This window comes from Equus asinus, chromosome 24, assembly GCF_041296235.1.
Source record: "Equus asinus isolate D_3611 breed Donkey chromosome 24, EquAss-T2T_v2, whole genome shotgun sequence".
NCBI classification, from domain to species: Eukaryota; Metazoa; Chordata; class Mammalia; order Perissodactyla; family Equidae; genus Equus; species Equus asinus.
Window position 1 is genome coordinate 19179725 of NC_091813.1, and position 16067 is coordinate 19195791.

The following is a 16067-nucleotide window of genomic DNA, read 5'->3' on the forward strand; positions in this document are numbered from 1 at the left end:
AGAGAAAACATGTCAGAAAGAAAATCTCTTAAATTTTGGAAACTACAGAAAAATCTCTGAAGAGGAACCAACTTTAATCCCAAAGAGACTTTTAAATATGTTGCTGGTAAAAAAAGAATCTTCAGCTTTCTAAAGGTTCTATAGTATGTTTGGAAAGAGAAAAAATACATGAAATTACCTAGAACTGCCATCACTGTGCCACGCTCTCTCTTCCTCTTCAGATGTTCCGCCACTGACAGCAACAACTTCACCTTCCTAAAAGACGTTGAATACATATTTTATTGCGTAATTTTACAAAACAACAATATGTAACTGTAGAAAATATCACTGATAATCTAATATAGCCATGCAGCACTTAACAGTGGAAATATGTTCTGAGAAATGTGTCTTTAGACGATTTCGTTGTTACGAAAACATCAGAGTATACTTACACAAACCTAGATGGTACAGCCTACAAATACACTTAGACTATCTGGTAGTAATCTTATGGGACCACTATAGTATGTATACGCAGTCCAGTGCTGACCAAAACATCATTCCGTGGTGCATGACTACAGTACCAATCATATTAGGATATTTAAGTTAAAACCTCATTTAAATTAGTTGGAAAAGATCTTATATTTTTACGCAAAAAATTAAGTGTATTTAATAATTATTAAATGTATCCAAATTATTAAACGTATCCAAAGATTAATACTTATTAATATTGGATCCAGAGCAATCTCTTGGATGATTAACATATTTTGTTGTTTCCCCCTCCCCCCCAGCCTCAAAACATATATTCTACATTGAATGATATCAAATTTCATAGTTAACATTTGAAATTAATTCTTAATTCTTGGGTCTTTTTTAAAATTTAAGCTTTCTTGAAATTTCTACAGATGCTTTGACAAGCTTAAAATTAGTAACTTTTATGGTTTATTATTACTATATCAAAACAGCTTTATCATACAGAAAAAGAATATTCCAACTCTGGTAATATTTTATCCAAATGGTAGAATATTAAAAACTACCCAAACACTCTGTTTCTCTTTAGTAAATATTCTCTAGTCAAAGTAGGATATTCCTGTGAAGCCATTTTCTTCATTAAAATTGGGGTTTTTTGAGTCACAAAATCTTATATAACTTCTCCCTTGCTCAAATAAACTTCATGCTCAACAAAAATAGCAGCTCACATTAATTAAGCTCTTACTGTATGTCAGAAACTATTTTAAGCACTTTATATATATATCACTCCATTTGACCTGGACAAAAGACTGCTGGTGGTAAGGAGCAAGTAAAGAAAAGAAACCAAAGCTTAAGACCGTTAAGAAACTTGCCCAAGGCAGTACAATTAATAAGCAACTAAGCCTGATGTGAACTCAGGACGTTTTACCCCAAAACTTAGACCACTCTCCAAAAGAATGGTTCAGTGTTATTACTTGCTGGGCACATTCAGATCATTTCCTTTACTGATTAAATAAAATAGTATATTTTGAAAGAAAAGTTTTCCTTTTATGATGGCTTATTAATGAAGAATGTGTATTATATAAATTTTCCAGAGTTTTGAAAACTAAGCAAATATAAAAAGATCAAAATTCAATAGGTTTTATTTAACCAAATTTAATCTGTGAATATAAGTGAAAAAAATCTAAACAAATGATCTGATTATTCTCACCCTTAGTATACTACTTTGTTAAAGAAGAAAAGAAACATACTCCCACATTCTAAACACAAAATAAAGACGAACTACATGGAAGTACAAAATACTTGAACCAAGGAAAACCAAGATTCTTTCCATGAATTAATATATTGTGCCCAAGGTGATAGTCTGTTCTCAACATATCCCTCTAGAAATTTATTCAATTGCTCTAAAACAATGTTAAACCATAAACAAATTAGTTTTGAAGACAAATGATGGATTTAGTAAATTTTTCTTATGTAACAGATATACCTGGAAATGTATGTTTCTAATAAGGCAAATCATATTTAAAATATTTTATAGAAATTTACTATTAAAAGAATCATACTGTACATCTTCAAAAATAAACATTTTATTTATTTATTTATTTTTTGGTTGAGGAAGATTAGCCCTGAGCTAACATCTGCTGCCAATCTTCCTCTTTTTTTGCTGAGGACGACTGGCCCTGAACTAACATCCATGCCCATCTTCCTCTATTTTATATGTGGACGCACGTGACAGCATGGCTTGATAAGTGATACAAAGGTCTGTATCTGGGATCTGAACCCACAAATCCCAGGCTGCCAAAGCACAGAGCGTGAGCTTAGCACTATGCCACCAGGCCAGCCCCAAGAAACATTTTATAAGGCAAATAATTAGCCCACACATATTTTATGTTTTGTGTGTATACTGAAATTGTCATGTATCAAATTTATGTAATTATTGCTAATTACATAATTTGATCTTTTTACCAGATTGGACATATCATTTTGACCTGGCCATACTAGGACCTAAAGCCACTGCAGACTAACTTATAAACTGTAGTTAGAAGGGGCCGGCCTCATGGCCTAGTGATTAAGTTCACATGCTCTGCTTCAGCGGCCCAGGGTTTCACCCGTTTGGATCCTGGGCACGGACCTATCAGTGCTCATTAAGCCATGCTGAGGCAGCGTCCCACATAGCACAACTAGGACCTACAACGAGAATGCACAACTAGGTACTGGGGGGCTTTGGGGAGGAGAAGAAGAAGAAAAGACTGGCAATAGATGTTAGCTCAGGGCCAATCTTTAAAAAAAAATAAATTGTGGTTAGAATACTCTTCAGTTTGAGTTAATACTGCCCTGTCCATAGAGAATATACTCAGAGAATTCCCATATATGTCTAACATTGCAAAGCACAACACGGGTTCAAAAATGTACAGCCGTCAATATCTAAGATCATAGTGAGTGACCCGGGGGTGGGGGGGCGCGACAGGTAGAGTGGGGGAAGGGAAGGGAGATGGTTCTAAGTGCTCAATAAGATTATTTGTGATTGCAAATTGATTGCCTTGTTGAAAAAATATATAATTTAGTAGGACAATGATATTTATGGAAATAATTATACATAAGGAATATTTTAAAAATTACATTGAGAAAGCTATAAACTGGTACAGAGATTAAAAACTAATCCAAAGTGCCAAATGCCTATTGATTAGTTATTACAGTTAAAGACTAGAGCTTCATGGTACCATTTAAAAAGTTTGGCTTTAGAGTAAAAGGAACCTGTGTTTAATCCCTGCTTTACCATTTAATAGGTAAATGTGTAATCTAAATGTCTTTGAACCTCAGATCCCTCATAGACAAAATGGGAAAATGGGAATAATTAATTCATATGCATTTGTTTTGTGCATTTGATATTACGAATATGTGTGCCATGCCTGGAACATACATAGTAGGTCTCTGGTAAATGGAAGCTATCACTCTCATTTATGTAAGACCCGGAAATACCATGTTTGAGCTACATCTATAAAAGATCAATTAATGTGAAGAATGAAACTCATATTAAAAAACAAATAAAAAGGGAAACAAATTTATGAATGTGCTGAGATCTTACATCTGAAGAACTAGTGCCATTTTCTATTTCTTCCGAAGGTCTAGGAGTCTCTTCCAATGCAGATCTCGTACGATAATTGTGTTGATTCGCTTGCTGCTTTTTAGATTCTCCAAGATCGAGGAAATGCTCATGAGCATGATTCTGGAAAAAAAGTACATTAAGTTTATTTATAGTATGCTTAAAGAGCATGCTTTTTACTGCAAAAGTTGTATATTTTTTAATTATAAAAAAATTCATTCATAAGATACCACATAAGCGGACTAGAGATTACAGTAGCAGCTCCAAATATTTTTAAATTACATCAAGTTAAATGACAGATTTGTGACGATCTGTTGAAATTTACTTACTGATTGATAAGTTATAAAAACTCTTTTTTTCCCCTAAGTGACACAGATTTAAGGATTCATATTAACAGACTAAGCCTAACATTGAACTCTCCTGTACCCACACTAAATCCATATAACAGATACAAGAAAGAGGACCATGGGCTGTGACGCATATGTAATAGGCAGAGGCAAACTGGAATCCAAAACAGTGATCACAAAACTACCTTGCCACTATGAGGCTAGGATACCAGATAGCTGGCTATCTCTTCTGCTGCAGACAAATGTGGGAGAAGTCTTCCACAGCAGATGAGAACACAACTAACAATCACCAATAAAAATCGATAAAGTTCAACACGCTGACAGATGAACAAACTCAACAAATACAAGAATTTACACTTGAAAAAAACCAAACTGGGGAATATAAAAAATAAAGGGAAAATAATAAAGATTACCTTCAAAAAAAGAGTAAGATTGACATCAGACTTGCACATACAATATATCATACAATAAGAAAAAGGAGCACTATCTTTAAAGTGTTGACAGAAAATAGCTTTGAACTTATAACTATATCTTCCTTCCTTTGAACCTACAAATAAATCTTCACTTTTTTTTCCTTATTATTAAACTTTGCTTTGATGGGTCTCAAAATTCTTTGACAGATTTTTGGTGAAGTTGTTTCCATTAAAAAGTACCGATTTAAAAATTAATTAACTTTAAAACTGCTTCACACAGAAAAAACAAACAGTCCACAAACCATTCCCCTTTCCTTCAAGGGTTTACAAAGCATTATCATTAAACGGTCTTTTACTTTTTAAACTTAAATGGCCAAGTGAGATAAACAGCTCTGAGATTGTTCTTCCACCAATGATTAAGATGAGGTGGCAGGTAACAGGGACAATAATCACTTAGTCACCCCCCCCCAAGATTTTACTTTTTTCCTTTTTCTCTCCAAAGCCCCCCAATACATAGTTGTAAATTCTGCGGTGTGGGTCCATCTAGTTGTGGCATGTGGGACGCTGCCCCAGCATGGCTTGATGAGCAGTGCCATGTCTGCGCCCAGCATTCGAACCAACGAAACACTGGGCCACCTGCAGCGGAGCACGAGAACCCAACCACTCGGCCACGGGGCCAGCCCCAATCACTTAGTCTTTTGAACTTTCTGGGCAGTCTTGGTGACCTTGCCAGCTCTACCAGCCTTCTTGTCCACTGTCTGTCTGTCCCATGCTGTCTCATGAACAGCAAAATGAACCAGAGAAGAAGAGTAAAAGAAGCTCTCAACACACAGCTTGCTAGGAACCATATCAACAACGGCAGCATCACCAGATTTCAAGAGTTTAGGGCCATCTTCCAGCTTTGTCTCAGATCAAAAAATTTTCTCCTTTGGTTCAGCAAACTTGCAACCAATGTGAGCTGTGTGACAATTCAGCATAGGTGCACAGCCAGCACTGATGTGGTCTGGATAACTGCATCATCACCTGAGCTGTGAAGCCCCCTGCTGCCATTGGTGGGTTATTTTTGCTCTCACCATCCATGTCGCCACGACGAGCATCTTTGCCAGACACATTTCTTACAGTGAAGCCCATACTGTCCCCAGGAAGAGCTTCATGGTGTAGTTCAACAGACTTCACTTGAGCTGTAATGGTAACTGGAGCAAAGGTAACCACCATGCTGGGCTTGAGAATACCAGTCTCTGCTTGGCCCACAGGGACCGTACCAATACCACCAATTTTGTGGACGTCCTGGAGGGGCAGGCACAAGGGCTTGTCAGTTGGTCAAGCTGGTGGCAGGATGCAAATCCAGAGCTTCAAGCAGCACAGTTCCACTGGTTAATTACCATCTTTACATGTGACTTTCCATTCCTTGAACCAAGGCATGTTAGCACTTTGGTCCAGCATGTTGTCACCATTCCAACCAGAAATTAGCTACTGTGTCAGAATGTTCTCTTTGTTTCAGGTGTTCTCAAATCTCACTATAATGCTTAGTTGAGGTTTAAAATTTTTTATCTTATATTAGTTTTTCCTTATTTATCCTGATTGACACAGAAGTAGTCAGAGGTTAATTCTAGGAATTTCTGGTGCATTACTTTTTTTAACTCTTCCCTCCCTCTGTATATTTTCTCTTCTTCAAAGGCTCTTATTAAATAATGCTTATGCTACTACTACTAATTGTGCCCCCATATATATACATATTACATAAATATACATAAACCTATGTTTTTTACATTTCTCTTATTCTCTCCAACATTTTATCTCTTGTTGATGCATTCTGGGAGAGTTCTTCAACTTGACTTTCCAGCTTACTAACTCATTTTCCAGTGTTATATATTCCTCTCTTCAACTCATCCATTGAGTTCTTTATTTCAATAACAATATCTTTCATCCCAGTATCTCTAACAGGATCCTCTCAAGAACTGCTTGTCGTTTCACCTTCTTTCCAATATCTCCTCATATCTCTCTAAGAAGGTGCTATTTTGCCTATTTGTTCTGTGCATCCCATTAGTTTCCCTGTGTCTATCATAAGTCCATTTGTGGTGTGGCTTTTTTTCCCCCATCACGCACTAGCTTCACAAGCATGTTGGGCGATAATACTACTTGGGGAAGGAGAGGAAGAAAAAGAGTAAAAATCTAGGTCTTGCTTTGCACTCCTAAAAAAGATTCTGGATGTGTAGCGAGAGACGGTATGTACCTCAAGACCTATAATACTGCAATGTGAGTTCAACCATTCCCTGTTCCTCCATCTATCTCCACCCTTCAGTTTCTTCTCCATAACCAGAGTTGTCACTAGAATTCTTCCTTGCACTTAAGCCCTTCTCTTGTCAGGGCAGCCACTTGTCATAACCAAGTGAAATAAAAGACATTTTCATATACAAGGACACAAGATTTACTCCACACAGATTCTCTCTGAAAGGATTACTGAAGGGTTTCCTAATTTTTGAAAACTTTGGGAAATACGTAAATGTATAAAAAGGCAATAATATTCAGCTATAATCTCACAAATTTTGAGTAATCCATTGTTAAGGATGCAATGTACCATGCTTCTTTCATTTAACATATTTACCTACTCAAATCCATTTCATTAAAAATTGCAATTTGTTGGGCTGGCCCCGTGGCCGAGTGGTTAAGTTCGCGCGCTCCGCTGCAGGCGGCCCAGTGTTTCGTCGGTTCGAATCCTGGGCGCGGACATGGCACTGCTCGTCAGACCACGCTGAGGCAGCGTCCCACATGCCACAACTAGAGGAACCCACAACGAAGAATACACAACTATGTACCGGGGGGCTTTGGGGAGAAAAAGGAAAAAATAAAATCTTTAAAAAAAAAAAAAAAAAAAAAATTGCAATTTGTTCCATTTTGTATAGCTCTATCCACAATTTTATACAGAAGTACCTCCTTATCCACACTCGCTTTCCATGGTTTCAGTTATCCGTGGTCAATCATGCCTCGAAAATATTAAATAGAAAATCCCAGAAATAAACAATTCATAAGTTTTAAACCTCAAGCCATTCTGAGTAGTGTGACAATCTCACTCTGTCCACCCAGGGTGTGAATCATCCCTTTGTTCAGCCTATCCATGCTGCATACACAGTACCTGCTTTCAGTCACTTAATGAGCCATCTCGGTTATCAGATGGATGGTTGTGGTATCACAGTGCTTGTGTTCAAGTAACCTTTACTTTATTTAATAATGGCCCCAAAACATCAGAGCAGTGATGCTGGCAATTCAGATATGCCAGAGAGAAGCTGTAAAGCGCATCTTTTAAGTGAAAACGTAAAAGTTCTCAACTTAGTAAGGGAAAAAAAAACCACGTGAGGTTGCTAAAATCTGTCGTAACTTTTATTACAGCATATTGTTACAATTGTTCTATTTTATTATTAGCTATTGTTAATCTCTTCCTGTGCCTAATTTATAAATTAAACTTTATCATAAAGAAAAAGCATAGTATATACAGGGTGTGATAACTAACTGTGCTTTAAGGAATCCACTGGGGGTCTTGGAAAGAATCCCGTGGCTAAGGGGGAACTACTGTATTTCTTTAGGATAAATTAAAAGTCAAAGGACATAAATGTTTTTAATGCCTTAGTAAATAATGCAGTGGAAGAGAAAGCTGGTTGTCCACCAACATCTGTTCTCCCCCTCTTGCACAAAAATAAAATTTTCTTTGTTGGAGTTTCATATGATTAAACTTTGGCCAATGAGACATCTGACACAATGTTGCAGAGCAACTTTGAAGAAGCTTCCTGAGGAAAACCATTTGTGCCCTCTGTATCTTCCTCATTGACTTGATCCTCCACTCTGCAGCCTTAAGTGAAGATGCTGATATCTTGAGGTATTAGGTAAAATTCAACACACGAGAGGATCAGAAAAACGAAAGAGCTTCAGTTTTCAATACTGAGGGCATCGTACCAGGCCTGGACAACCTACTCAGGCTTTTACATCAGAAATATATTTTCACCTTGTTTAAGCCACTTTAATTTGGGGACCAAATCTACTGCCAAAAGTCAACTTTATAACCACTTTCTAAACATTTTTTGTATTAATATATACTTTCCTCTATTATAAGAAGAAAAAAAACTATAACTGAGATGAAAGATGGCATCTCATAATTTGTACATCTGCTATTATCAACGTTAATAACCTAATAAGTGTGATTTCAAACCTTTCTCCATTCACATAAAATCTGAAAAGCAAAGGTGAGGTCATATTATAAACATTATCATTTTAACTTACTTTTTCACTTAACAATAAACACATCATGAACATTTGTCTAATGCAATGGAGTGAGCTCTAGATCACGGATTAAAAAAGCTGTATAACATTCCACAAGTACAGAGATGGCATGACATCCTACCTATCTTCCACCAATGAACACTCAAGTTATTCCAGTTTTTGCTCCCAAACTATAACTATCCGCATGGACACGCATACATACGTATAGACATTCACATGAGTACTTTTCTTTCTTAAAAAACAGTCTTCAAAGTATCACTACTGGCTTAAAAGATAAGCACATCCTTTTAATTTTAACAGATATTATCATATGCCATCCATAAACGTGTAAGCAACACAAACTCTCACCATCATTACATGAGTTTATGTCCCCACATTCTTGGATTCTAAGCAAAGCATACAAAAAAAGGCATGCTTTCCAGTCACCATGAAAAAAAAACCAACTAACAGCAACAAAAAAACAAAAACAAAAGGTTATTTCAGATTATACTAACAAGAATTCTCTGTGGGGTCCTAACGATCCTAGGGTATGATATCCTTAGTAAAGGAAAACATAAAATAGCAAAGGACTACTTGAGTCCTTTAAAGAATCACAAAACTTAAGAGAGCTCTAGAAAAGGATATTAATTTAGAAGGTTTAAGGAACTAAAATAAAAATGAAGGAGCATAAGGCTGGGTCAAGAGACCGATTATCTTTTCTTTGTTTAAATCACTGCTTAGGTGGTGACTTGTAACTGAAAAGAATTCCATATACATTTCCTCAATTTCAGATTCTAAGGCTCTGAAGCTTTCAAGCTAAGATGATTAAAAAAAAAAAAAAGGGAATGGAAGAGTGAATAATTGTGATTCCTTGATACTCAGGTACACAACATGTAACTCTCCAGATTAGGGCATGAGCAACTGAAATTCACTAGATCCAGAAGTTTTTCCAGAAGAGGATGACAGAGAAACCAAGAGGGCAAACTGAGAGACAATTTACCTTTTTTAATGGAGAAAATAAAAATTGTTATTTATAGCAGCATAGCTGACTTGAATATCTGCAATAAGAAACAGGTGCAAAACAGGAAAAAAAAGAAAAATGCATAGGACAACAAACCAAAAGCAAAACTGTTTTAAAGTGTGCAACCAATGGCAGAACTAAAAAAAGATCTTGCTTAGGCTCATGATATCATTTGTTAGATTTGATGGGCATATAATAATTGGCATTTGAGTAAAAGGTATGCTAGAAGGTAGGAAACGTAGAATTAAAATTTTTAAATGGTAAACACAATAGATAATTCAAAGAGATACTGAAAAATTAACTATATTAATTTTATTTCATTAATATCCTGTTTATGATGTTACCATTTTTAATTAAAAAAGGGCCTTAAAATGGTCATTATATTTATGAAGCAATTATTAAACATCAAATTAACTACTATTTACCTTTGAGACACTGGGTATTTTATTTTCTTTTGGAACAGTGAAATGTTTTCTTTTCTCTTCTGACCTATAGGTCTTTATTTCTTCTTCTCCCTTCGCAGTTCTCCATTCTTCTTGCCTACTGAAAGAGAATTAAAAGCCATATATACATGTTAATCTAGAATTTTTACAAATGACTTCTCCCTAAAAGGAATGTCACGTGTCAGAGAAGGAATGCTACTCCTGGTGTTTTCTTTTCAGACAGAGGTACACGATAAAGATTTCTTGAGTCTGAGCTCACAACATTCGGCATTACATGACTGGAATACTGGAAAGGCAGACTCTATCTACCTGAAGTTCATACTACTGTTTCTGCTGTAGTCTTTTGGCAAATCATGTATTAGGTTCATGGGAACATGGTTATTCCTAAGGTAACTGCTCCAAGGGTTAGAAATTGGGTTTATTTATTTTTTTAAAATTATGTCAGTGTAGGGCTTATGCTGTCTGTGATAATCTTGTGTACCATATAGATAGCTGGAATCTTTAAGGAAAAAAAAAGAGGGAGAACAGAACTTCGAGGTTGAACTAGCATAACTCCTAATGCTCTGAAAGAACTACATTCTCTCCAGTGAAAGGTAGGTCAGGCTTCAGCTACTGAAAAAACTTCAGCTCTATCCAGGCATCAAGCTGAAATTGAGCAACAGAAAAAGCTGAGAACATTAATTATGAACTTTAATTTCATGGAAGCTGAACTCAGAAGGACAAGAGAATTTTATTTTTACTTTAATTCCTTAAAAGTTTAAAGTTTGTGAACTGCAAGGGTATTAACCTTTCCCTGAAGATTCCACAGTTGGAAGGGAGTTACTACTCAAACTTGGAATAGCTCTATAATGTTGATATTTTATTACTAGAATATATTCCTGTCACTTTACTTAACTGCAGAATCTCTATGTGGCTGGTTATAATTCTGAATGGGAAATAAAATGAGTAAATTTAAATCCTGTGAAAAGAATATCCTTAATTTTTTGTTTGATTTTGACAATTTTTTATTTTATTTTTTTAAATTAAACTTTTTATTGAGATAACTGTAGATTCAAATACAATTTTAAGAAATAAAACAGAGAGATTACTTGTATTCTTTACCTAGTTTCCTCCAATGGAAGTATCTGGCAAAACTATAGTACAATACCACAACCTGGCTGTTGACGCTGATAAAACCCACTGAAATTATTCAGAATTTTACTTCTACTTATGTATATGTTTAGTTCTATTCAAGTTAATCAAGTGTAGGTTTGTGTATCCACCACCCCAGTCAAGATACAGGACATTTTCATACCACAAAGATCCCTCATGGTGGCCTTTTAATAATCATACCCATCTTTCTCTTCTCCTCCTCAGCCCTTCTCCCCTCCAATGTCTAGCAATTACTAATCTGTTCTCCATCTTTATACTTTTGTCATTTCAAGAACAGTCCATAAATGGAATAATACAGTCTGTAAAATTTGAGATTGGTTTCTCACTCAGTTTAATTCCCTCAAGATTCATTCCAATTGTGCCAATAGCTTGTTCCTTTGTTTGCAGAGTAGTATTCCATGGTGTGGACATAGCAGTTTGTTGAACCATGCACCCACTGAAGGAAATCTGGGTTGCTTCTAGGTTTTGGCTATTAGAAATAAAGCTGCTATACATTTTCGTACAGGTTTTTGTGTCTACATAAATTTTCATTTCTTTGAGATTAAGTCCCAAAGAGTGCAATCACTGGATCATATGGTAGTTGCATGTTTAGGTTTTTAAGAAAGCAGCAAACGGTTTTCCAGAGTGGCTGCACCATTTTACATTTCCATCAGCAGTGCATGAGTGATCCATTCTCCACATCCTACCCCCTGCATCTGGTGCTGTCACTATATTTTAGCCATTCTGTTGGGAATAGATTATTTCAATGTAGTTTTAATTTGTATTTCTCTAATGGCTAATGATGTTGAATATTTTTTCATGTGTTTACTTGCCATCTGTATATCCTCTGATGAAATGTCTGTTCATGTCTTCTGCCCATTTTCTGATTGGATTGTCATCTTTACTGTTGAGTTTTGAGAGTTTTTTACATATTATAGATAGTAGTCCTTTGCTGGCTATGTGATGAGATTAATTTTAATTAATGTACTAGTCTGACCCATTTAAGAACCTTATAGGGGCAAACTTTAAATTACCTATCAGTAGGTATATCGCAGGAAGATTCTCAAAGCAAGAGTACTAAGTGTTGGGGCAAAGCTCCAGGTTGAATATTCTGTGAATTAATGGCCACAGTCTCACCTGACCACAGGCTCAATTGTTAAGCCCAATGAAAAAGAGATAAAAAGGTGAAGAATATTTGAAGAGAAACAAATCTTCCCCACTCCTCATGTTTTCTTCCATGTGCAGGGACCTCTACCAAGTAGCAACCCACTCCTGGCCTCTTATCACCTCCTTACTCATTCTTCTTCAGGGGAGGAGGAGTAAGCTAATTAATTGGTGTGCTCTGGAAGGAAAACTCAGCTCAGCCTGGCCCAGTCTCATGCCACTTCTTACAATGTACACATTCTGCTCTGCACTTCAAAGAAGTAAAACAACTGCCTTCCGTGGGGAAATACACTATAGCCAAGTGCTACCTGTGTTTGGGGTTCAGTATTAGGAAGCACACTTTCATGCAGGTAAAAGCTACATTCTTCACAGCTGTATCAATAATAAATAGTAATATTCTCATTTCCTATCTGTCTATTCTTTTGCGTTTTCAATTACTTCAGAACTCTTGTTGAAAAGATAGGTGTTATTTATTGCACCCCCTACTAACCTTAACATTAGAATTAAAAAGTGGGCAGGAATCCAACTAAAAATATACTAGGGGAGTTATTTTTTTATTAAGAACATCTGGGTGTATTTGTCACCAGATAAAAAATGATTGTTTAAATTTATACTTTAGGTATATATTTAACCCTAAATCTTAACACAAATTTGAAGTATCATCCAATCAAAAAGCATAATCTATATAAACAGATTAAAAAATATTTAATTACTATTATCTTTTGAGTTTAAGAACTGCAAAGTCCTAAAATCAAATTCACATTTTGATTTTCATATTTTTATTATAGTATAGTATTATATGTTATATATGTTATATAGTCAGTATTAGTTAGGTTCATATGGACCACATTCATGAACATTTCATTACTAAAGAATCAAAAGAACTGGATATAAAGTATTCTCATAACACAGACCTTGAGAAAGGATATCAAATCAATACTTTATAAATGTATACTTTTAAATATTAAAAAAGAATCATTTTAACATGTAAAAAAGTTTATATAATGTGTTACCAATAAATATAATGTACTTTCACTATGCTCTGATATCATGTGAACAATAGTAAAGTCCATAAAAAACTTAATTATAACGTTATGAAATGTTTTAAGATGCAAACAAGACAGTTAAATATGCTACTCAATAAAATCTCATCTTTAGTCAATCCAAATTTATGATTCCCCCCATTTACCGTAACACATCACCCCCTCATATTATTTACATGAATCACTCTAGAAAAGAACATATATTGAAATTTAATTTTTCTCCAGAATCATCAATAGTTTAAAACACAGGGTCTTCAGATAAATTTAAAATATAGAGCTGAAAAGGTATTTTGGAGACTTTAATTCAAAACGAACATAAACAACTGTGTTACATACAAATTTACAACTCCCCTTACCTGGCTACACCAGCAGACAGCTCAGGTACTACCACCCTTCGACTCCAAGCGACAAGATCCCGCTCTGTGGCTATTTCACTTCTTGGTGCATTGCTGTGCATTTGCCGTACACCTTCAATTTGTCCACTGCGCCTTAGTCCTACATTTGGTGGTGAATGAACCTCTGAGGTAGAACTTACAGAACCTAAGTGAAAAAATTAACATAAGTTCTATTTAGAGACACTTCTCCATTAGCTCACGACGGAAAAAAAAGTCTATACTATTTTCCACATGAAACTTCATACTGTATAAATGACTAAAATACCAAATCAAGAACTACACTACAGGCAAAAGTTTAATAGAAATAAAACACGGTTCTTCAGTTGATTAGATAAGTTAATTAATCAAAACTATTGACTGTTAAGTCCCAAAGATGTAAAATCATTACTTGAAAAAAAAAACGCTATGTATTTTTGGGAAAACTTTATAAGAAAAAAAACCAGACAAACTCAAGAACATTTATGGTTCATAAATGTGCTTTAACTTTTCTCTTAAAATTTAATAATATACAACAATAACAGTGATGAGATATTTGACAGTGTGGCTTTGAATATATTTTTTAAATTACGGAATAAATTGATTTTTAAAGTTTTTCTAAGTTCTACATGTTTATTACAGAAAATTTGGAAGAATACATATATTAAAAAACTCATTACCTACAGCTTGAAACCTTATATTATGAACATTTTCACAGGTCATAAATACTCTTCAAAAACATGATCAGTTTTGCAGCCTAATATTTTATACATGTACCATAATTTGTTTAAATGCTTTTCTACTGTTGGGAGATTTCGACTGTTCCAGTTTAATATTTCACTTAAGAGAATCACTGCTTACCTCTACTTAAACGGCTGGTATTACTGATACCTGCTTCACCAGAACGTCTCAGGTCTTGCTCCTGTTGTAGTCTTTGAATCATGCTGTCCAGTGGGCTTATCTCCTGGTTTGCTTGCTGACTTAAAACTTGGTTCAGTCCTATGTAATACCAAGCAAAATGCTAAGGATACTGTAGTCAACTATTCAAATCATTTTACTCATTAACTTGACTGTGAGTCCAGAATTAAATATAAATATTGCTTGCGTAAAAGACCTAAAATGATCAACTATAAATGATGAGAGTCAAAAAAGGGAAACATGCCCCGCCAATCTTAATTTGTTAAAAATAACAATAGTGATGATGATCCCTAACTTTTACTAAGTGTTCACCATGATTCCGGCACTTATTTAAGCCTCACAATAACTCAATTAGGTATATATTATTAACTCTATTTTACAGATGAGAAAACCAACATAACTACTCAAAGTCATATATTAGTAAGTGACAAAAGTAGGATTTCATTTTAGATCACAGTTTTTTTAATAAAGGCAAATGTGACTACCCATCCTATCAAAGAACTTTACTGCTTCATTTATTCAACAAATTCTCAAGTGTCTACTATGTGTTAGAAACTACGCCAAGGAATGGAGGATTCAGTGGTGAATAAGAGACATCAAGGTCCCCGATCTTCAGGGATCTAACACTCTAACATCTAACTGAACAATAAACCAATACATAAAAGCAGATTGTGAAAAATGCTGTTAAAATAAAAATGATGATGAGAAAGAGAAAATGGGGAAGGAAGAGAGACGGTGAATCAGAAAAGTGAAAAAAACCCTCCTTGAGAAGGCAGCATTTGAGAATTAGTCATCCATGTAAAGACCTAGAAAACAAACACTCCAGATAGAAGGCAAGAGTTGGTACAAAGGCTCTGAGGTAGGAAGGAACCTGGTGTGTTTTAACCCATCCTACTTTTCCAGCATCAACTCTCATTCGTCCCAGTCACATGGAATTACTTGACTCTCCTCCTTTCCTATTAGTATAAACACCTTTATGCTCTGGAGCTTTTGACCACAACACTCCCACTTCAAGTATAAATGTGATAAATATTAACGTATCCTTCAAGCACCAACTGAAAATGGCACCTCCATGGTATTTCCTCTGTGAAATATTTCCAGACTACCCCTGAAAGAATTAGCTGCTATCTTCTTTTACTTCCTCAAACAATATCCAGTAGTCCTCCCCTATCTTCAGTTTTGCTTTCTGAAGTTTCAATTACCTGTGATAAACTGCGGTTCAAAGGTATTAAGGGGAAAATTCCAGAAAGAAAAACTCCTAAGTTTTAAATTGCACACCGTTCTGAGCAGTGTGATGAAATCTTGCACCATCCTGCTCTGTCCTGCCCTGGACATGAATCATCCCCTTGTCCAGCATATCCAGACTGTATAGGCTACCTGTTCGTTAGTCACTTAGTAGCCATCTCAGTTATCAG

The 16067-nt window shown here is 35.4% G+C and overlaps 1 protein-coding gene and 1 pseudogene across 4 annotated transcripts in view; both read right to left on the minus strand.

Annotated features, from left to right (window-relative positions):
- The window catches only part of PHIP (pleckstrin homology domain interacting protein), a 127832-nt gene that overhangs the window by 40271 nt on the left and 71494 nt on the right, over nucleotides 1–16067 (minus strand). For all 4 annotated transcript variants that reach the window (XM_044757541.2, XM_044757540.2, XM_070496503.1 and 1 more), the window contains 5 exons: nucleotides 14596–14733; nucleotides 13720–13903; nucleotides 10008–10125; nucleotides 3533–3673; nucleotides 179–255 (listed from right to left, as the gene is read on the minus strand). In XM_044757541.2, the coding sequence (XP_044613476.1) occupies nucleotides 179–255; nucleotides 3533–3673; nucleotides 10008–10125; nucleotides 13720–13903; nucleotides 14596–14733 (658 nt within the window). The remainder of the gene's footprint in view (nucleotides 1–178; nucleotides 256–3532; nucleotides 3674–10007; nucleotides 10126–13719; nucleotides 13904–14595; nucleotides 14734–16067) is intronic.
- On the minus strand, nucleotides 3680–6431 carry LOC123280427 (elongation factor 1-alpha 1 pseudogene; annotated as a pseudogene).